Raw genomic sequence first — 22231 nt, 5'->3', positions numbered from 1 at the left:
GATAGAACTAGGCTCAACTAGCTATATTAAGTCTTAGACAGAGGTTAATGGCAATATAGATCACACACACAACATAAACCCCTACCATTAAATCTTTATTATTTTTTTTTTTTCTACTCTTCTTTACATCGATCGATCTATATAGACCGCAGAAATTGAAATCACATTTATTGATCTTATTTTTAATAAATGTAGATCCCTTCATGCATATAGGTGACTCACACATTTATTAGAAAAGTAATCAGAAAATGAGATGATAATCTAGTCTAATCTCTATGAACAAGCATCTCATACTAATCTTGTTGCTTAATACATAATATGATAATATGCAACCACGCATATGATGTTGAAGTTTATTAAGTTAATGACATGCAAATTGAATTATTTATTAAAAAAAAAAAGACAACAAAAATGATATGCGAATTGCAAACCAGTCAATGCTCCAACAAATTTTAACATTAATTTGTCACAGTGACTCACACTCTGGTGTACAGACGACATCAATTAAGCCGGGCTAGTCAACAAAAGCCAAATGGTGAACTGTGTGGTATCCAAAAAGTACATGAATCTAAAAAAAAAAATTATGTACTGGTGATATGTGACTTTCTTCTAAAATTCAATTTATTTGTAAAATCATTTATAAGAGGATCAAAATGTTGAAACAGTTTACCTACAGCCGTGTACGTCAGTGATTTTCAATATATAGTTGTTATATATATAAAGTATAAACTCTATTGTGAAAATTATTTGATATAAAAAATCATATTTTTACATGCGGAAGCGACTTTCACAGGTTATTGGTAAAAGATTAATTAGATAAGATCATAAGAATAAGGAATCAAAATCTATTCTGAAGGAGACAGACAAAAAGGGTTAGAGAGTGCAAAACGATGAATCAATGTATCATTGGTGTTCGACCCAAAAAAAAAATGTATCATTGGTGGTCGCCTGGTCGGAGTTTATTTATAATTATTTTTCTCAGTATCCAATCAGAAGCTAGGCGAATCAGCTAGGGCCTACGGCCTACCTGGATAATTAAGTTAGATAGTTATATTTTTAATGATTGGGGATTTAGACAAATTACTAGAATATTCCACTTGATTCTCTTTGTTTTTTTAAATAGAATATATATTCCACTTGATCTTAGATGACGCAATCACATACCATTAGTGGCTAATTTTTTTTAATCTTCCGCAAACAGTAATAATATAAGATATAATTGGCCTGCCGTACAAGATTGATCAAACAAGATTATTAATCTTGGATGGATTAGGATTAGTGTTTTTGATGTAAAATTATGTTTTTGATGTAATATGAAACTAAAAACTAATAAATCTCATATATTTGGTAGAGTAGTATTAAGCCATCAATTATTACTCCAACTTAATAAATCTCATCCGATGTGTTAAGTTTTTCATTAATCAATTTTTAGGTTTATTCCGGACTTCATTTATTTAACAAGTAAAAAATTGACATGTCAATATGTCATATACCACATCACTTGGTATTTAAGAATTAAGATAATAGTTTTTGGAAAAAAAAAAAGAAGAATTAAGATAATAGTTAATAACTTTAATATTATAATTTTTGATATACATCATGGACAAAACTTGATCCAAACCTCACACTCTGTATCGATCCCTGATTATGGAGTTAATTAGACTTGGCACAAATATGTCAAATAAACATATACATGAATATAAACTAAGTACTATAAAAAAGAATTATGTTATAACATATCCTAAGACAAGTATGTTACATATATAGTTTACATGCATTATCATGTAATTATAACTAACACCAAATGAATACCTAGAGCTGTCAAACGGGCCGGCCTGGTCAGACCCTTTTAAGTTGAGCTCATCGTGCTTTCGTGTCGTGCTCAGCATGGCCTATATAGTTAAGACCTAGGCCCAGCACGGCTCACGGCCCACGGACCATTCGTTCTTGTGCTATGTCTTAAACGGGTCGGCCTATGGGTCTTTTTTTCTTTTTATTGTTTAGGGTGAGAAAACTAATATTATGATATTTTTTCTTCTTTATAATTTAACTATTAACAATTTTTTTGCATGGAAATTAAATATTTTTGTTGAAAAGTTCTCAAAAAATAAAAAAACAAGGTTAAAGAGTCGTGCATAATTTGGGCTCATTTCGTGCTCGTACTTGTGTCGTGCTTGGCTCGTGTCGTACCGTGCCGTGCCTAATGGGCTAAAAATGTTGGTCCGGCCCAACCCATTTACTTATGTCATGCCTATTTTAATCGTGTTGTGCTCAGGCTGGTCCTGCCCATTTAACACCTCTACTGATACATATCTATAATTATAAAAAAGTATTGTCTTTAGCTTGAGTATTGCGATATGAACATTTACTAATCACATTACTACTACATCTTTCACATATATGAAAAATACTCATATGAGTAGATTACATGTGAACACTATAAATATTATACATAGCAAAAATAATTTTATTCTTTTATTTTGCACAACATGATATGCAAATATGTTAATTAACTCTAACACCCCCGGTGACACGTACAAAGGAAATGTAATATTTATTTTTCTTTAAGGAAAAATGTAATTTTTTTGAATTTTGGATACTAATTTAAACGATTTTTCTGTTCACAATTGGTGCCTTTTTTTATGTAGGTTAATTTTATTTGCTTTTTTTTTTTTTGCCAGGAATTTTATTTGCTTATAATAAATGAAACACGAATTATTCGATACATAAGTTGGTGTTTAAAGTTATAAAGACGTAGTAAGCGTAGGGAAAATATGAGAAAATTTTAAACAATGACCGACCTCTCAAGTCTCAACATCATAAACCAAATTTTGACTTTTAAAATTGATATTTGTTTGTGTAAATACATAAGTTGGTGTTTAAAATTATAAAGACGTACATTTTGGCAGTAGAGTACAAATACAATGACCAACCTCTCAATATCATAAACCAAATTTTAACTTTTAACTGTAGGGAACCAATTTTTTATCGCGGGGTTGACTTTGCGTGGAGCTTGAAGAGAGAAATGCGAGTCCACAACAAGTTGTGGACGAAGCACGTGTAGGATGACATCTCTTGTTTTTGGTAAGAGAAAAAAAAAAAAGTCATTTGCTATTTCTTTTTGGGGTCATATATTGCTTTAAGATATGTTTAATTAGTTCGATTATTAGGGTAAGTAAAACTTTCTTATAATGGTGTACACCCCCGGTAAATTAGAATTAATTATTTGAGCTACACTTTACTTATTGTTTATAACATGTAATATATATATTTATAATATTTAACAATTAGGTCATTTTATTGTAACATTTAAGTCAGTTGGCTTGGTTTCATTCTGTCCCACCATCCAAAGCCAAAGAACATGCCAAGTTCCTCACTATAACAACGCCCAGAGAGTTATCAAGGAAGTCAGCTCCAACCGCATGTCTTCCTTATTAGTAGCAGGTTCTTAATTTTTTTTATTTAGTTCAGTTTCTGAAACTGCAGTTTTAGTAGTGTAGAACATTTGATATGAGTTTTTGATTTTTTTTGTTTAGCTTAGTTTTTGAAACTGCAACTAAGTTTCAATGATGCAGAACACTTGATATAAGTATTTTTTGAAACTCTAGTTCCACTTATGTTAAGTGGCTCAGAAGAATGTTAAAAAAAAAAACTAAAGAAAAAAAAAACTTGAAATAAATGTTTTTTGGTTTATGATTTGGAACTTTTAGCTGAAATTGTAGAGGTTGACGAAAAAAAAAAGCTGAAATTGCAGAGATATGAACCAGTTCAATTAATTGGAGGGACCATTGGTACTCAGTTTCTTTGATGAAGATTTCGGTCTCTGCAACATACACTACTACAAAAAACGTAATATACAACGGATTTTATCCGTTGTGTAAGTTGCCAAAATATCGTCGTCTAATCGACCGACGTCTATTAGGGTACCAATAGACAACGGGTAATATCTGTTGTCTTGTAAACATTAATATAATTGTTTTAATTTAAAACCGTTGTATATACACCCTCAAAAACCAATGATTTAGGAGATACCGTTGTTGCGTACTTATCTAGACATCGATTTTTATTTAAAGACCGATGTGTACTAATAGGCGAGATAACGATTTCTATACCCTAATGCATGTATTTTACAACTGTTTTAAGTATAAACACAAGATGACATAGTCATTAAGACAACGATTTATGTATAATAACCGTTGTGTAAAATAACATTTTCAATTTGCTTTTGATGTATATAATGCTTTGGTACATCGGTTTCTATTGAAAACAATTGTAGGACGATACTTTAAACAACGGTTTTAACCAAGGAGTAAAATTTCGGTTTCGAGGAAATTTTCGATGGAAATTTCGATGGAAATTTTCGCGGAAATTTCGATTAAAATTTCGATTTCGATAAAATTGGATAAAAACGACGAAAATTGCTATCAAAATATGGAAATTTTGAATGAAACTTGACCATATGTTTATTTAACATATTATCTACTACATTGATAAAAAACATTGAAGAAATCAAATAATATAGTAGATTTCATGTGATATGTGATGAATATAATGCGCGCCGGAGACAATACTGTTAAAAAAATACTTCACTAATTAATAATTACATAATAAAATTACATGAATAAATCACCAATGTGGCAACGGAAAGTAGCAAGCTTACTCAAAGGGACTTGGAAATGGTCTTCGATAGTTAAATTAAGCCGAATTGGGTTAAAATAGAACTAATCCAATAGCAGTAGCGGCGACAACGGTTTACCTAAAATTTTAATTTTACAAATTATCGTAATTGGAAAACCAAATATTAAGGAAATGAAACTTCATGATAAGGGGATAAATTTGTTTTTCATAATTTATGTTTACAACTAAACGAAACACCAAAATGACCAAATCAAACCCCAAATAAAATCTCAAACCTTTTTTTTCTTTTCAATTGTCTAAAGACTCCAAATCTCAATCTACCTTAAAAAAAAAAAAAAAAATTTCTCTTTTTTTTTTTTCTTTCCTTTTCTTTTTTTTTTCTTTTCTCTTTTTTTTTTCTTTCCTTTTCTTTTCTTTTTTTCTTTCTTTTCTCTTCTTTTTTTTCTTTCCTTTTCCTCTTCTTCCCACGTGACTTCCTCTTCTTTTTCTTTACTTTTCCTCCTCTTCCCCCAGTGGTCTTCCTCTTCCCCTGCGCCTCGTCTTCTTCCCAGTTCAGCCTTCCTCTTTTTTTTCTTCTCCCTTCACCATTTTTTCTCCTCCCTTTATAATCTCTCTCTTCCCTCTCCCTCCTCCCTTCCTAACTCTTTCTTCCTTCTCCCTCCCCGAATCTTTTCTCTCCCCCCGACGACGGCGCGCCTCGATCTGCAGCTCCCTCTCCAGCGACGGTCTCTGCCTCCGATCTCTGCCTCCCCTCTCTCTCTCCGGTCTCGACATCGAAAATTTCGCCGAAATTTCGGCGAAATTTTTCGAAATTTTTTGAAATAATTTTGGTATGGGGTTAAAATTTCCATACCCTTAAAAAACGAAATTTTACTCCCTGGTTTTAACCATATAAACGTTGTGCAAAATAATAATTTCAATTTGATTTTGATGTATATAATGTTTTGGTACAACGGTTTCTGTTGAAAACCATTGTAGGACGACACTTAGTACAACTGGTTTTAACCATATAACCATTGTGTAAGATAATATTTCAATTTGATTTTAATGTATATAATGCTTTGGTACATTGGTTTTTATTGAAAACCAATGCAATACAACACTTAATTATAGTATACCAATGCATACTCATACTCAAAATTAAACCAAAAGATATTTCATAAATATAAGTAATATTACATTACATGATAGGTTTCATAAGTGTGATTAGTTGTACAAAAAATACATTCAGTCAAACTAGCATAAAAGAATAGGCATAAAAAAAAAAAAAAAACATAGTTTAACATAACACATTTACTTCCTTCCAAATTGACCCCCCTAAGTCACAACCAATCTATATACAAATTTTCTGAAAAATCTTACGGACTTGTTTCACTGAATACCTACTATTCTTGTATAACCTAAAAAAAAAGATTATTCAAATTTCATAATTTTTCCAAAAATTCGAACTCCTCAAATTAAATTTCAGAAAAATCAAAATAATTTCAAATGCTTGTCCAACTTTAAAAAATCACATCATTTCCTCCCGAACCCCAATCCAGACTTACTAAAGTTTGTAGGATTCGTATCAACAAGTACTTTCCAACTATCGTCCCACTTTGACAATTTGACCTCGATAAATTGTAATAAATGCCAAAACTCATGGAATAAATTCTAATCTTTACCAAAATAAATTAGATAAAAATTATAATAACCTCAAATAAATACCAAGAATTATGATAGCTCAATATAAATATCCTAAAATTAGAGTGACCAAAATTAAGTTAGGGCAAAAAATTCAAAGTTGCTTCACTTGGGTTAACCCAAGGGCTTACCTATTATTTTTAAAAATTCTATTGTTTAATTTACCAAATTTTTAATTTGGGATACAGTTTAACACAGGCCATATTTGAGAGGACAAAATAACTATTAAGCCATCAAATAAACTGTTGTTAATAATCATGATTTAATATTTACAAAATAATAAATCCTATCATTCTTATGAAATTTCATTAGAAATATATGTTAGCAAAGATTTTCTCAGCATTAAGGCAAATAGTAATTTTGAGAGAGAGTCGTGGCAATTACGCTGCTCTCTCTATACATTTTTAATACACACTAAGCAATCCGTTTGCTTGGAATCTTTATTTCAAAAAAGAAAAATCAGACTGCTGGGTTTTTGGGCTTTTACAGTTTTACCATAAGGCCCTTAAACAATAATTTAAAAAACCAATGGCAAAATCGAAGTTCTCCACAGAACTAGAGTTGCAGATGAGAGAGAGAGAGTTGCAGGAGGTTTGAACTTAGGAAACCTCTCTCTCCTCTCTTATCTCTTCTCTCCTCTCTTCTCCTCAGTCTTCTCCTTCTCTTTCTCGGCCAAGCCGTTTCCGACTGCTTCCGACCCGTCCCCGACAAAGACCCGAGCCGACTCTCACCGACCCGTTTAGTCGAAGATGGGTTGGGCTCCAAGCCGACCCACCCGCCCGATGCCCAGGCCTACACAGAACTCCTCGCGGTTCTATATAAATAGGAGGGTACCTGCCAACCAATTGCCATCACGCTTTGAATGTTGGTTTCCTCTTTTGACCAATCTCTGCAAATTTTCTTTGACCAAAAAAAAAAACAATATCTCTGCAAATTTTCTCAGCACACAAACACCTCCATTTCTGGTCTTTTCTTGAACACACCTAGCAAATTACCCAGAAAAGTCCATGCTTTTCTGGATAGAAATGAAGAGAAAATGTGGGTGATAGTCTAGCTACCTGTCCACAAATTAACAGTCTTATCTTCTCAGAATTTACAGAAAAATTTCTGGTGGCCCAGTTTTTTTTTTTTTTTTTTCTCTATCCCTCTCTTGCTCATATCTGTTTGGTTGCCAAGAATCAAAGGGAAATAGAAAAAGGAGTGCAAGATCACAAAGTGTAAGTAAACATGTCCGGAGGCTAGTTTTCATTTCTTGTTGGAATGACTATTTTATTGTTTTTTTTTATAATTTTTTTTATCCCAAGTAAATCGCTGTACATATGAGTCTATGACTTGATCTTAGATTTCCATAACTCATAAACTTTTTCTTTTCTTGTGGGGTATGTCAGGAAATACTTGTTAATTTATTATGATTTATGAGTGTATAATTATGTATGTATTCATATATATCAATATTTCTCATCTAAAATTGATTTAACTCATAAATATTTTATTATATATTATTCTTTTTCTTTTTTTCCCCAAAACCCGTTCCCCACTTTCTCTCTTTTTTTTTTTTAATTTTTTTTTAACTATAAACAATGACTTCCACAGTTCCACCATTTAAAATCTGTTATTAGGTTGAAGACTTTTTTGGTCCAAAAGGGGTTAAGGCTTGAGGTTGGCTTGGGATTTTGTAGCATCCCTTGCTCTTTTTTGACGCGTGGTGGTCTTCTCAATTTTCTGATCCGGGTCTCTTCTTATCTCTATGTCTAGCTTGCAGCTATATTTTTCCATTTGAGTTTTTTGTTTTCCTATTGATTTGTTTTTCTCTACTTTCTCTCTTTGCTGGTGAGATATTTTGGTTCATTTTCTTCTTGGGATGGTTGGCTTCTAGATGTTCTGGGTTAACTCATGGTTGCAGGTGTTCGGCTGGGCTGATAAGAGAGAGAGAGAGAGAGAAGCATGGGGATGGAGAGAAAGGAGAATAAGAAAAAAAAAACAGAGAAAGGGGAACTGGGTTTTTTGGGAAAATAATAATAATAATAAAATATTTATAGATTAACTTATGTTAACTTTTTAAACACGTTACAGTATCTTAGATTAGAGATGAATTCTTTAAGGAGAGCAAAACTGCTCTAATATGAAATACTAGTATTCACTAAAATGCTTCAAAGAGTAGTAAGGCAATGAATTTGGCAACTGTTTGGTGATTACAGAGAGAAACCAACATTATTTGGAAAACGGTGCAGAGTATTAGGCAAGTTCTGTAAAAGGTAACGTTTTTACATGGAAAAATTTCTCCCATTATTACAGATAAATAATAAATGGTAGAGTCTAGACGAGTGTAAATTTGATGTGTGCGGTGTGCCATAGGGGCATTATGGTCTTTTGGAACCCCTAACATGCTGTCTCAGCATAGCTTGCGGTTGCGGTGGTTTCCTTGAAGCCTCAAGCGAGTCAAGCCAGTCAGATCTTAGGCGTTCAAAATAGGAGGCCTTTACGTAGTAGCTACTAGCTAGCTTCTTATATATTTTTATTTGTGTGTTATTATTTTTTTTTCTTAATTCAGCTAACAAATGGGGGAGTTGCTACTAGGTACTAGATCCTATAATTTGTATTGAATTGAACTTATTTTAGATGCTCATTACAATCTGGGTCCCACATTTGAATATTTTATATGCTATTTTGTAGAGTGGTCATGACTCATGACTTCATGATTCATGATTCTGTGTTTTCGGTTTTAAATATTTCCTATACTAAATTCTATATTTATAATTTTTTTTCCAATATTTCAACGTATATTGTTTGAATGTGTGTAGCTCAAATTGACATAAATAAATTGGACACCCCACTCCAAAATCGCAATTTCAATAATATCGATATATGATCAAAATTGTTTATTTTTTAAATTACTTATTATAAATTATTTTTGTAAAAGATTAACTGAATAAAAAATTGTTTGGTTTTATAACTGTTGTTAATAAAAATTATTTTTTATTAGAAATTATCAATTTTTTTATTTAATTAATAATATTTATATAATCAAATAATATTTAATTAATTTAATTTTTTAAAAAAATAATTTTTAATAAATTATCTAAAAAATAAAGAATTTCAATTATACATTGATATTGTCGAAATCAGAAAAAAAGGTGGGTGACCTTAAAATATAGGTGACCGAAGTACGTGGAAATAAATATCTATCAAATATCTGATGTCTTGTTGGTCAGTTTTGAGTCTTTGACCTTTTTACACATATGGGTCAGACAGACACGTTTCACAATATCTCTAAATTTTCTTCTCAACTAAAAAACGTAATCCTTTTTTCCCAGAAGCACAGGGAGAATTTAATTAGTTCATTATGGGTGGCCATGAAACAATAGGAAAACAATATAGTGCGTTTGGTGATGGGCCCACATTCAAGCTAACCATTTCGGACTAGATTTGTAGTTCTCTTACGTGCAACATATTACAATTTTTTTTGGTCAATGGCACATATCACAATTGGTTAGAACTTGGAATTTAGTCTATATTCATGTACAAGTTCTTCAAGTTAATTAACTCATTGTGTCAATTTGTCATCATATTCATATATGTAGGTTTTACTGAATGTGAGAGACTAATACCTTTCACACCATATATCCTTGATTGTCCAACGTGTCCAAATAAATATTCTATTCCTTTTCAATGGGGTTAGTTAATTGTGATCCTTAATCCTAGTTAGTTCAATAGTTCATGCTTTGGATTTGTTTTATTATATTTTTAGTTGATTACATAAAGTCTTAAATTGCACAGCCGAGTTGTCAGCATAGTTATTGGAATTCTATAGTCAATAAGCATCAATGGACCAATGGTCATGAATTTGAATTTTGAAAATTTCACGGTAAGGATTTCCTGATTTTTTGTAATGAAAAAGATATGCCATGTGCACACTCTTCCATGAATCATATACACATGAAGTGCACTCTCTCTCATTCTGTACCTTCATTTATTTTTGTTTTTTGGGGTGTTATTGAGTCTGGAACCTATTATAGTTTTAACTGTGCTGATATATGTGTATCACATTATGCAGGAATTCAATTCAGAATCTTTAGTTGCTTCCTTTGTATTGGTGCAAAATGGCCACAAATGCTACAGTTGCAAGTTCATGTCCAACCCCCATGAAAGCAACATCTAATGGGGTCTTCCAGGGTGATAATCCTCTTGATTTTGCGCTCCCTCTTGCCATCTTGCAGATATGTCTTGTGGTTGCACTTACACGCATTCTTGCTTATCTTTTCCGGCCTCTACGACAGCCTCGTGTCATTGCAGAGATTGTTGTAAGTAAATAGTATGCAATCTGCGTAGACAGGTGTTCATGTTTAAAAAACTGTCATCCCCAGTAGCAATTTCTGTTGTCTGAAAGACAGGTGTTTTTGTTGGCATTTGCATTAAAAGCATATATGCCATTTAAACAATAGCTACTCTCATTTCCAGAAAGAAGGAAATAGATCTTGCTTTAATATGTGGTTCCATTGATATTTCTTGTAAGTGGGAAAATATATGTTCACATCCTCATGTATAGGAGAAAGTTTAACTTAATATTGCTTTTTCTGCAGGGAGGAATATTACTTGGCCCTTCAGCTCTTGGTCGCAACAAAAGCTATCTGAATACAATTTTTCCATCAAAAAGTCTAACAGTGTTAGATACTATAGCTAATCTTGGTCTGCTCTTCTTTCTATTCCTAGTGGGATTGGAGTTAGATCCCAAGTCCATCCGCCGGACTGGAAAGAAAGCTCTCTGCATAGCTATTGCAGGAATTAGCCTACCTTTTGTATTAGGAATTGGTACATCATTTGTCCTCAAAGCAACTATTTCTAAAGGTGTAGATGGACCCCCATTTCTTGTTTTCATGGGGGTGGCTCTTTCTATAACTGCCTTCCCTGTTTTGGCCCGTATTTTGGCTGAGCTCAAGCTTTTAACCACTGATGTTGGCCGAATGGCCATGTCAGCAGCAGCAGTCAATGATGTGGCTGCATGGATTTTTCTTGCTCTTGCCGTTGCCCTCTCTGGAACCGGCCGTTCTCCTCTGGTTGCACTATGGGTTTTCTTGTGTGGGTGTGGTTTTGTTCTATGCTGTGCATTTCTTGTTCGACCTATCTTTAAATGGATGGCACAGCGCTGTCCTGAGGGTGAACCAGTTGACGAATTGTTTGTATGTGCCACTTTAGTTGCAGTTTTGGCAGCTGGGTTTGTCACTGATACTATTGGAATTCATGCTCTATTTGGTGCATTCGTGCTTGGAGTTCTTGTTCCAAAGGAAGGGCCATTTGCAAGCGCTCTTGTAGAAAAAGTTGAGGATCTTGTGTCTGGTCTATTCCTCCCACTGTACTTTGTCTCAAGTGGACTGAAGACCGATATAGCTACAATTAGTGGAGCTCAGTCATGGGGCCTCCTAGTTTTGGTCATTCTAACAGCCTGTTTTGGGAAGATCATTGGCACTATAGTTGTTTCCCTCCTCTGCAAAGTGCCCTTTCGTGAGGCTCTGGCTCTGGGGTTCCTCATGAATACTAAAGGGTTGGTGGAACTCATTGTCCTTAACATTGGTAAAGACAGAAAGGTAAAATTAATCTTTTTCCATTATTGATGGGACTCTCAAGGCTTTCTCTCCAATATTTGTACATGCATATAACTTAATGTGCTTTCTGTTATTGCAGGTTTTGAATGATGAAACATTTGCTATCATGGTTCTCATGGCTATCTTCACAACCTTCATGACGACGCCTTTAGTAATGGCAGTATACAAGCCAGCTAAAAGAATGAGTAAATCTGACTACAAGTACAGAACTATTGAGAGGCAAGACCCAAATACTCAGCTCCGAGTTTTGGCCTGTTTCCACGGTACAAGGAACATCCCCACGATGATTAATCTCATTGAGGCTTCCCGTGGGATTGAAAAGAAGGAACGGCTTTGTGTCTATGCAATGCACCTTATGGAGCTTGATGAGAGATCTTCTGCAATTCTGATGGTTCACAAGGCACGAAGAAATGGACTACCCTTCTGGAATAAGGGGCAGCAGTCAGATAGTAATCAAATTGTTGTGGCTTTTGAAACTTTTAAGCAGCTGAGTCGAGTGTCTATCCGTCCAATGACAGCAATCTCTGCCATGTCTACCTTGCATGAGGACATCTGCGAAAGTGCCGAAAGGGAAAGGGCAGCAATGATAATTCTCCCGTTTCACAAGCACCAGAGGTTGGATGGGGCATTGGAGACAACTCGAAATGAATACAGATGGGTCAACCGGAGGGTTCTTGAGCATGCACCATGCTCAGTTGGGATCATGGTGGACCGAACCCTTGGTGGAACCACCCATATATCTGCCAGCAATGTGTCCTCAATCATAAGTGTCCTGTTCTTTGGGGGTGGTGATGACAGTGAAGCTCTTGCTTATGGGATGCGAATGGCTGAGCATCCGGGAATCAATTTAACTGTCATTCACTTCATAGCAAGCCCTGAGCTTCAGGGGGAGATAGTCAGAGTTGATATAAACGATGGCTCCAACGCTTCAGCAGGGCCAGTGGATGAGAAGTTGATTGCTGGATTGAAGCAGAACATTTCCAATTCCAGCTCAATCAAATACGAAGAGAGGGTAGTGAGGAATGCTGCAGAAACTACGGATTTGATTCGTGAGCTTAGCCGGTGTAATCTGTTTTTGGTTGGTCGAAGGCCTGAGGGTCAAGTAGCTGCTACTTTGAATGTGAAGAGTGACTGCCCTGAACTGGGGCCTGTTGGAAGCTTGTTGACTTCTCCGGATTTCACAACTTCAGCATCAGTCTTGGTAGTGCAGCAACATCATGGCCAGACACGACCAAGTTCAGCTTCTTTGTCGAAGGTAGTTGTGTTGCCCGAGGAAGATTCAGAATTTAGCTGATGATCAGCGTTCCGTGGGTTTGGACTCATTGTACAGATGATGAAGAAATTTAAGTAGTTGGATTGTAGATCCCTACTTCCATTGTGATTGTTGTTTCTGTAAGGTCACAAGTTATCAGTTGCACCACATCTCTTACTTAAGAATCTCTAAATGATCATATATACAATGGTTGATCAGTACCAATTGTCACCGATTTCTTAACAAGATCAGTACCTAAAAGATGCACCTACCTAATAGTTGATTACAAGATATGCATACAATCTGCACAATGCATGTCCTCTTTTTCGAAACCTGCACGGCAGTCATTAGCATGGTACATACACACAATGGTTGATGACCATGTTGATAAGTAAAGGGTAAGCAAAGGAACTGATTTGATCGATTAAACCAGCTGGTTTGGTTTGGTTTGTTTCTGTTTTTTTAGTTGTTATTTTCATTTAAAGGGTATAAACACATAATGGTATTCTTGTAACCAAAGAAGGACTAGCCAATATCCCATCACACAAAGTGTTCAATTAGGACAAGGATTGATTGTGCATTAAGTTGCAGCCTTTGGGATGTGTTCAAGAAAGTATGTTATGCAGATTAGAGTATAAGAATTGTCTCTGCTGTGAGTTGACTCTCTTTGGGTTTAGAATAATATTAGAATGCCAATGATTGGCCATTTGGCCTACACTTTACTCACAAGCAAACTCAGATATTTGGCCTACACTTTAATCTGCTACATTACTGCTTTTGGTACAAAGGAATCTGCCACATTACTTTCAAGTTTCAAGTGCTTAATTATTTTCGATCAATTAAATAAACCACTTTTTTTTTTTTTTTTTTTTTCAATTGAGTTAATTAAATCAACCACTTTGAGTGAAGCTTCACCCATCATAAGGAATCAACTTAATCATGACCACATGCAATTGCATAAAACAAACCTGGATTGCATGCCCACTGTTATTTAATAAAATCACTACTTTTCCTATTCCTGTTATAATAATAATTCATACTTCAATATTGAGTTGTTGAGATTAGACTTCCATTGCCAAAAATGGACAACTATACTTATTTTAGTTTGGTCTTCCATAGAAAATTCAAAGTCTACTATGAATAAAATCCAAATGGGCTTTTTTTATTTTTTTATTTTTTAATAAGAAGAGAGCCAAGATTATGGAGGTCTTAAATTTGAATCCCTCCTCCCCGAATTAAAAGATAAAAATTAGAATGGAAGAGAGACAAGGTGCTCCTCTTCGAACTAGACTAAGTTCTCTGAAATGGACAATACTTTTATAGCTAACCAGCATGCTTAGAGACTGTTGGTTGAAATTGAGAGAAAACAGAGGAAACAAACTCAATAAAGCTTTGGTTTAATAGTTATTTTACCCTATCAATTATGACCTTAGTGTCAAATTGCCCTCGAAATAAAAAATTTAGTTAATTTACCCCCTCAAACTATAAAAATAAGCCAATATGGCCCATTCTATCAAATTCTTAAGACTTCATCCATATTTATGTCCAAACATAAGTTATGTACCATGTGAGTGAATGTAAATAGACAATTCATGCCCAATGTTGGGGTAAAATGACTATTATATACCTAACATAAAAAAAAAAAAGCTATTTTATTTTTTATTGTTTTAGGTATAATAGCTATTTTACCCTAAGAGTAGGCATGAATTGTTCATTTTACCCTCACGCGCATGTCACGTGACATATATTTTGACTGAAATATGGATTATTGAGAGAAAGATTTCACATCGAAAATGTGAGGCCTTTGCATATTGGCTTATAAGGATCTTGGACTATTCCATCCTTACAAATTGGCTTATAAGGGTCTTGGACTACTCTTTATATTGTCAATTGGTTTTAGAATGAATGCCTAGATTTCTTCATAGTATCAGAGCAGCCTTTTCACGTGTTGTGCCAAATGGCCACACGTGTTCCCATGTCACCCAATATGAATAGTATTAGGCTTGAGTGACGCTATATATGCGGGGGCGTGTTGAGAGAAAGATTCACATAAAAAATGTGAGGGCTTGCATATTAGCTTATATGGGTTTTGGGCTACTTCTCTATTGTCAATTGATTTTAGGATGAATGCCAAAATTTTTTCAGAAATTGATAAAATGGGCCACATTGCTCCATTTTTAAAAGTTTGAGGGTAATTTAACCAATGCTTTAGCCTTTAGTTTACAGGTAATTTAACATTCATGTTCTAGTTGAGGGGACAAAATGACTATTAAGCCTAAAGCTTTAACATGTTCACCTTGCACCTTAAACACGGACCTAATTAATATTGTAAATTGGCATATAAATTGTTTGTTTCGAGCAAGGAATAAAATTTCGGATTTCGAGGAAATTTCGATGGAAATTTCGATGGAAATTTCGACGGAAATTTCGAAGATTTTTAAATTTCGACAAAAATTAGATGGAAATGACGGAAATTGTTATCAAAATACGGAAATTTTGAATGAAACTTTACCATATGTTTATTTAACATATTATCTACTAAATTGATAAAAAATATTGAAGAAACCAAATTATATAGTAGGTTTCATGTAATATAAGATGAATATAATGTACGCTGGAGACAAATACTGTTAAATAAAATTAGTGTAGTAAATATATGAAATTAGTATATTATTTATACTCTATAATCTGTACACTAAACTCTATATATTTTATAATCTATATTCTATATTGTTTAGGATATGGTATATGATATTAGGATTTAGGCCCTTTAGAGTATTTTAAATTATTTTTTATATAAAAATATATTAGAGTTTACTAGTTTAGGGTTTAAAAATAATTAAACGAAACTCCAAAACGGCCAAACGAAACCCCAAATTATTATTTTTCTTTACAATTGCCCGAAAGCCCCAAACCCCAATCAACCCTAAACCTTTTAATTTTTTTTCCTTTTCTTTTTATTTTTTTTTCCTTCCTTTTTTTTTTATTCTTCTTTTTCTTTCTTTCCTTCCTTTTTTTTTTCTTCTTTTTCTTTCCTTCTTTTCCTTTCTTTTCTTTTCCCCCGATGCTCCAGCGCAACACTCATCCACTGCACTGTTTTTCTTCCTTTCCTTTCTTCATCCTCTCTCTCTCTCTCTCTGCATCTCCAATCCAGACAACAACCCACCCTCTCTCTGTGTGTGCATCTCCAATCCATCACCAGACAACAATCCACCCTCCTCTCTTTCTCCCTCACCTCCCCTGCCGTCGCCCCCTGCCATCGCCCCCTGCAGTCGCTTCTCTCTCCCCCCTGCCGCCGCTAGCCGCCACCCCTCTTTCTCCCTCGATCTCCCCCTGCGCCCCTGCCACCGCTCCATTGTTCTCCAAAAACCCAAAACCAGATTCACCACCGAAAATTTTGCCGAAATTTTGAGGATTTCGGCGAAATTTTGATAATTTCGACAATTTCGGCAAAATTATGTTGAAAATTTAACAAATATGAGTTTCGATTTCGACACTCCAAAAAATCGAAATTTAACACTCTGGTTCCGAGCTACCAACTTTACAATATGATCTCAAATTACTAATGCAGCTGTGGCCGTTCAATTAATTGCACCAGATTTGAATTTCTTAAGAAGGCTTCTTATATCCTGCATTAGCATCCAAAGCTTCCTTGGAGATTTGGTTTATTCTTAATATGTTAGCATGACAGATCTTTAATCTCAGTAAAAACATGAGCCATCATCACACAATGGATGAAGTGTGTATTACGTATGACACAAAACATTTCAACTGTCACATGAATTTGAAAACCCAAATTTAGAAAACTTGGTGGCACATATTACATATATACATATATTCTATTTTCCATAAAATTGGCAAAATACATGCACACACGCCATGCTTGTAATACACAAACCATAAACTGATAAACTCCAATTCCTGCATTTTATCTTTTTCACACCTGCTTTTGATTTATTTTTATATTAACAACTATTTTTATTTTTACTATATAAATACACCATACGTCCATTTTCTTTTCCATTTTAAATTTTAATTTTTGGGGCTATCCGGATGGCACAAACACCCACATAGATGACATCGACTCAAGAAAAACAAATGTAAGGAAAAGACAAAAAAGGGACAAGTCAGTTAGTTTGACTTTTTAATAAAATGGGACCCAACATTGCAAGCAAAAGTAGTAGAAACCTGTGGAAGATATACCACCAGATTCCAGAACTGAAACCAAAACAGTAGAAGGCACCACATCACATGATCATGATCATGATCTCATGATCTAGCCTCCCAATCCAAGTAGGTGTGTAGATGTAATGTCATACAAGGTTTCTCTTTCTCTTTCCGAGCCCTTAAAGAAAAAAATAAAAGTGGCAAAAAGTCGTTGCCTTATTTGCTTTGCCACCCTAAATTTCCCATTGCCCACTTGACAACTCAACTCTGTACTCGATGGCTCTCGTCATATTTTAAGCACGAACAAATGCTACGAACCATCCAACATCTTAGAAAAAAAAGAAAAGCAAAAGGTTACCCAAATCTTGTCAACCCCACCTGTCTTTTCTCTCTCTCTCTCTCTCTCTCTCTCTCTCTCTCTCTCTCTCTCTCTCTCACCCTTCACTTGCTTCTCAGGTTCTTGCTGCTGTCACAACTCAGCCACTGCTGTCACAACTCAGCCATTGCTGATAGCTCTGATTCAGCCAAGGCCAAGTGATTCATCTTTGGTCCAGGCCAATCTATTGACCCAATAAACAGGTATAGTTATTGTATCTCTTATTTTGTTTGTTGAATTAGAGTATGTTTGGCTTTACAAAATTAATGATGGGATCGTAGGAAAAATGTGGTTAGGTGATAAAAATGGATTCTTTTGCGGAAATCTCATATGGGTAAATGCCATTGATTGGAAAGATTGTTTGCTCATTCATTTTTGTCAATTCTGTTATGTATATAGGCGCAGTTGAATGTTGGTCATGTTCTATGGTTTTTTGAAAATTCCATTTAATTTGTCTTGTCGACTTTGATTGGGATTGGGATTAGGATTCTTAATCCAAATGGAGTTGGATTAGATTTTCCATTACCAATTAAATAGCACTTGCTTTCCTGGTTTCTATGAGTCTGACTGAATTGAGTACTCTTAATCAACCAAGCAATGAGCCGTGACTAATTTGGTAATTGGCTTATTATATGGGGTGATACTATTTGATATACCAGTGCGCTGGTGACCTAAAAGAAAAAGAAGACAATTTTTTTAACCTCAGCAACTAGATTAAAGGGATCCTTAGCGAATGAAAGTAAGTTCTTTTGAGGTTGGTTAGGTATGAGTTTGTTCTCATGCTATGCAGAATGGAGTTTTGTAGTAGATGATTCACTTATTTTTGGTGCAGAGCTTGCAAAATATATATGTGTGTGTGTGTGTGTAAGTGTGTGTATGTGTGTATGTGTGTGGTCCTCTTCTATATAATTTTGTCATTTTGGAAGTGGAAATCTGATACGGGTTTCACTTGGCAGAAGTTAAATTTGCTGTTTTTCTTGGTGGACTCTGTTTGGGTGAGATGGCTTCCAATGCTACAGCAGGACAGACATGTCCATCTCCAATGAAGGCCACATCAAACGGTGTATTCCAGGGTGATAATCCTCTTCATTTTGCACTCCCTCTCGCTATTTTGCAGATATGTATAGTGGTTATAGTCACTCGGGGTCTTGCCTATCTTCTGAGGCCATTGAGACAGCCACGAGTCATTGCTGAGATTGTTGTAAGTTCATTTATTCTTTCCCTACGTTCTTACATTTGATCAAAGTGCAGTTAATTTTGGCCATGCTGGTTTTTCTATAGGTACAATCAGTGTTATTTCCTAGGACAAATTCTAAGGAGAAGAACTTGTGGCCTTTAACTGTTAAATTTCTTTGAGTCTTAAGTTTGATAGCTTTTCACTTTCTTTGCTGTGGAGTTCGGGGGTGTTAGACAGTAGTTTAGCTTAAAAAATTTGTAAATCAGATCTTTCTGGATAAAAAAAAATTTGTTTTTTGTTTTTTTTTTCAATTTAAATGATTTATAATTTTATTTGTCTTTTCTCTGTGCTGCCTGAAAATGTGTACATGACATTTAGGTGTCGATATTGGAATGCACATATTTTTTCTCAGTTTTCCCTTTTGATGTGTGTTTTTCAAACCCCTTCTCTATTGAAATTTACTTTGCAGACAGAAGTATGTTCTTTGAGATTTTCACAGAAGTGACGTTTCTGCATTTAAGTGAACCCCCTACCCAAACCATGATAGTTGTAGTACATCGTTCTTTTGTGATACATCTGAGTTTGAATTACATTTTTGGTTTGGCAGGGAGGAATACTACTTGGGCCATCAGCTCTGGGACGGAACAAAAGTTATCTCCAGGCAGTTTTTCCACCAAAGAGTATCACAGTGTTAGACACCTTAGCAAACCTTGGTCTCTTATTCTTTCTGTTCCTGGCAGGCCTAGAGATAGATCCTAAATCCATTCGCCAGACTGGAAGAACAGCCCTTGCCATTGCCATAGCAGGAATCAGCCTCCCATTTGCTTTAGGAATTGGTTCATCATTTGTCCTCCAAGCAACCATATCCAAAGGGGTAGATTCTACTGCATTTCTTGTATTCATGGGTGTGGCCCTTTCGATAACTGCTTTCCCTGTCCTGGCTCGTATTCTGGCTGAGCTGAAACTTTTGACCACTGAAATTGGAAGAATGGCCATGTCAGCTGCAGCAGTTAATGATGTGGCTGCCTGGATTCTACTTGCTCTTGCCGTTGCCCTGTCTGGAAATAACCAGTCTCCCCTTGTTTCATTATGGGTCTTCTTGTCTGGGTGTGTGTTCGTTATTTGTGCAATTCTCATTGTTCCTCCAATCTTCAAATGGATGGCTCAACGATGTCATGAAGGTGAACCTGTTGAGGAGATGTACGTATGTGCTACACTAACTACAGTTCTGGCTGCTGGGTTTATTACTGATACAATTGGAATTCATGCCATGTTTGGCGCTTTTGTGATTGGAGTTCTTGTTCCAAAGGATGGGCCCTTTGCAGGTGCTCTTGTGGAAAAAGTAGAAGATCTTGTATCTGGTCTCTTTCTACCATTGTACTTTGTGTCAAGTGGACTAAAGACCAATGTAACCACAATTCAGGGGATTCAATCGTGGGGTCTTTTGGTTTTGGTCACATTTACTGCCTGTTTTGGGAAGATTTTTGGGACTATTATGGTGTCTCTTTTCTGCAAAGTGCCTGTCCGTGAGGCTTTAGCTCTGGGGTTCCTAATGAACAGCAAAGGATTGGTGGAACTCATCGTCCTCAACATTGGCAAAGATAGGAAGGTAATTATGTAATTTTGCTATTACTGATATAATCAGTGTCATAATTCTTTAACTACAGCTGCTTGCTTATATCAAATAATTTTTTGATGCATATTTGTTGTTTACATTTTGCAGGTCTTGAATGACCAGACTTTTGCCATTATGGTTCTAATGGCTCTGTTTACTACTTTTATCACCACGCCTCTAGTCATTGCGGTGTATAAGCCAGCGAAAAGGGCAAGAATGGCTGATTACAAGTATAAAACAATTGAAAGGAAAAATACAGACACCCAACTGAGGATCTTGGCCTGTTTTCATAGTGCAAGAAACATTCCATCAATCATAAATCTGCTTGAGGCCTCACGAGGTACGAAAAAGCGTGAATGGCTTTGTGTCTATGCAATGCACCTCATGGAGCTCTCTGAGAGGTCATCTGCTATATTGATGGTACACAAGGCGAGAAGAAATGGGTTACCCTTCTGGAATAAGGGCCAGCAATCAAATTCTGACAACGTTGTGGTGGCATTTGAGGCATACCAACAACTGAGCCGTGTGTCCATCAGGCCAATGACTGAAATCTCTTCAATCTCTGATATGCACGAGGACATTTGTACCACTGCTGAGAGCAAAAGAGCTGCAATCATAATTCTTCCATTCCATAAGCACCAGAGGCTAGATGGTACATTAGAGACTACCCGGAATGACTTTCGTTTGGTTAACCAGAGGGTTCTTGAGCATGCACCATGTTCAGTTGGAATTCTGGTTGATCGCGGGCTTGGTGGAGCCACCCACATAGCTGCAAGTAATGTTTCTTATTTCATTACAGTTCTCTTCTTTGGGGGTCATGATGACCGTGAAGCACTTGCCTATGGGGCTCGCATGGCAGAGCACCCCGGTATCAGTTTAATGGTCATTCGCTTCTTAGTGGAACCCGAGATTGTGGGGGAGATTTCCAGAGTTAGTATTGATGACAATTCTGGCACCAAAGTGGGGTCATTAGATGAGGAATGCCTCACGGATTTCAAGCAGAAAACAGCCAAGGATAGCTCGATCATATACGAAGAGAAAGTTGTCAGAAATGCTGCACAAACCATTGCTGTGATCCGTGAGATAGGTCGCTGCAATCTGTTTCTGGTAGGGCGAACACCCGGCGGTGAAGTAGCCTTAGCTTTAAATAGGAAGAGTGAGTGCCCGGAACTGGGGCCTCTGGGGAGCTTGTTAATTTCACCGGATTTCTCTACACCAGCATCAGTCTTGGTAGTGCAACAGTACAATGGTCAGGTATCATTGAATTTGACCTCAGAGATGGAGTAAGAGTCACCTGAAAGAGACTCAGAATCAACATAATTTGATTTCCATTGGTCTGAATATGGAGTTGGATTGGTTTGGACTGTGACTTAATGTTCTAAGTATGCAAAGTGTAGGCTCCCATCATTGAATATAATCATTGGATTGTGCTAAAAATTCTAGCAATTAGTCACAGAATTAATATTATCTCCAGTCTTTTTGAAGAATAAATATATATATATATCTCCATTCTATTTGTTTGTTGCTGGTAAACAGATGATGTAATCTACTGGAATGTCCAATACTATGCATTTAAATTTAATCCCATGCTCCATAAGCTGAACACTAGAAAATATATTCTATGTTTTACTCTAAACACTAGAAAATTTACTCAGAGACCCCATACTCATTTGAATGAATTAGATGGCATTGGCCACAGCAGCATCTCAACTGACACAGAAAC

The 22231-nt window shown here is 35.5% G+C and overlaps 2 protein-coding genes across 3 annotated transcripts; both read left to right on the top strand.

The window, feature by feature from the left end:
• The first annotated feature begins 6895 nt into the window (after positions 1 to 6895).
• On the top strand, positions 6896 to 13833 carry LOC147274186 (cation/H(+) antiporter 18-like). Of its 2 annotated transcripts, none has more exons than XM_086227506.1 (4): positions 6896 to 7538; positions 10376 to 10622; positions 10902 to 11903; positions 12001 to 13833. In XM_086227506.1, the coding sequence occupies exons 2-4, from the start codon at positions 10422 to 10424 to the stop codon at positions 13213 to 13215; spliced, it is 2418 nt and encodes an 805-aa protein (XP_086083632.1). In that variant the 5' UTR covers positions 6896 to 7538; positions 10376 to 10421; the 3' UTR covers positions 13216 to 13833. The 2 variants fall into 2 exon arrangements, with proteins under 2 accessions (XP_086083632.1, XP_086083633.1); XM_086227507.1 differs by lacking the exon at positions 6896 to 7538 and adding an exon at positions 7900 to 8052.
• A 3866-nt stretch (positions 13834 to 17699) lies between these two features.
• On the top strand, positions 17700 to 22062 carry LOC147274185 (cation/H(+) antiporter 18-like). Its single transcript, XM_086256671.1, has 4 exons — positions 17700 to 17919; positions 18673 to 18917; positions 19501 to 20502; positions 20617 to 22062. Exons 2-4 carry the CDS (start codon positions 18717 to 18719, stop codon positions 21793 to 21795), a joined length of 2382 nt encoding a protein of 793 aa, XP_086112797.1. The 5' UTR covers positions 17700 to 17919; positions 18673 to 18716; the 3' UTR covers positions 21796 to 22062.
• The last annotated feature ends 169 nt before the right edge of the window (positions 22063 to 22231 follow it).

This window comes from Dryas octopetala, chromosome 9 (assembly GCF_963921425.1).
Source record: "Dryas octopetala chromosome 9, drDryOcto1.1, whole genome shotgun sequence".
NCBI lineage: Eukaryota > Viridiplantae > Streptophyta > Magnoliopsida > Rosales > Rosaceae > Dryas > Dryas octopetala.
Note: the sequence above shows the minus strand (reverse complement) of the source record. Positions and strands in the feature narration are given on the sequence as shown.

What these genes read in the sequence shown, in the direction of transcription:
- LOC147274185 (XM_086256671.1), top strand. Translation starts at nt 18,717, where the DNA reads ATGGCTTCCAATGCTACAGCAGGACAGACATGTCCATCTCCAATGAAG. An exon ending in GAGTCATTGCTGAGATTGTT is followed by an intron (nt 18,918 to 19,500) that starts GTAAGTTCATTT and finishes TTGGTTTGGCAG; the next exon opens with GGAGGAATACTACTTGGGCC. An exon ending in ACATTGGCAAAGATAGGAAG is followed by an intron (nt 20,503 to 20,616) that starts GTAATTATGTAA and finishes TACATTTTGCAG; the next exon opens with GTCTTGAATGACCAGACTTT.
- LOC147274186 (XM_086227506.1), top strand. Translation starts at nt 10,422, where the DNA reads ATGGCCACAAATGCTACAGTTGCAAGTTCATGTCCAACCCCCATGAAA. An exon ending in GTGTCATTGCAGAGATTGTT is followed by an intron (nt 10,623 to 10,901) that starts GTAAGTAAATAG and finishes CTTTTTCTGCAG; the next exon opens with GGAGGAATATTACTTGGCCC. An exon ending in ACATTGGTAAAGACAGAAAG is followed by an intron (nt 11,904 to 12,000) that starts GTAAAATTAATC and finishes CTGTTATTGCAG; the next exon opens with GTTTTGAATGATGAAACATT.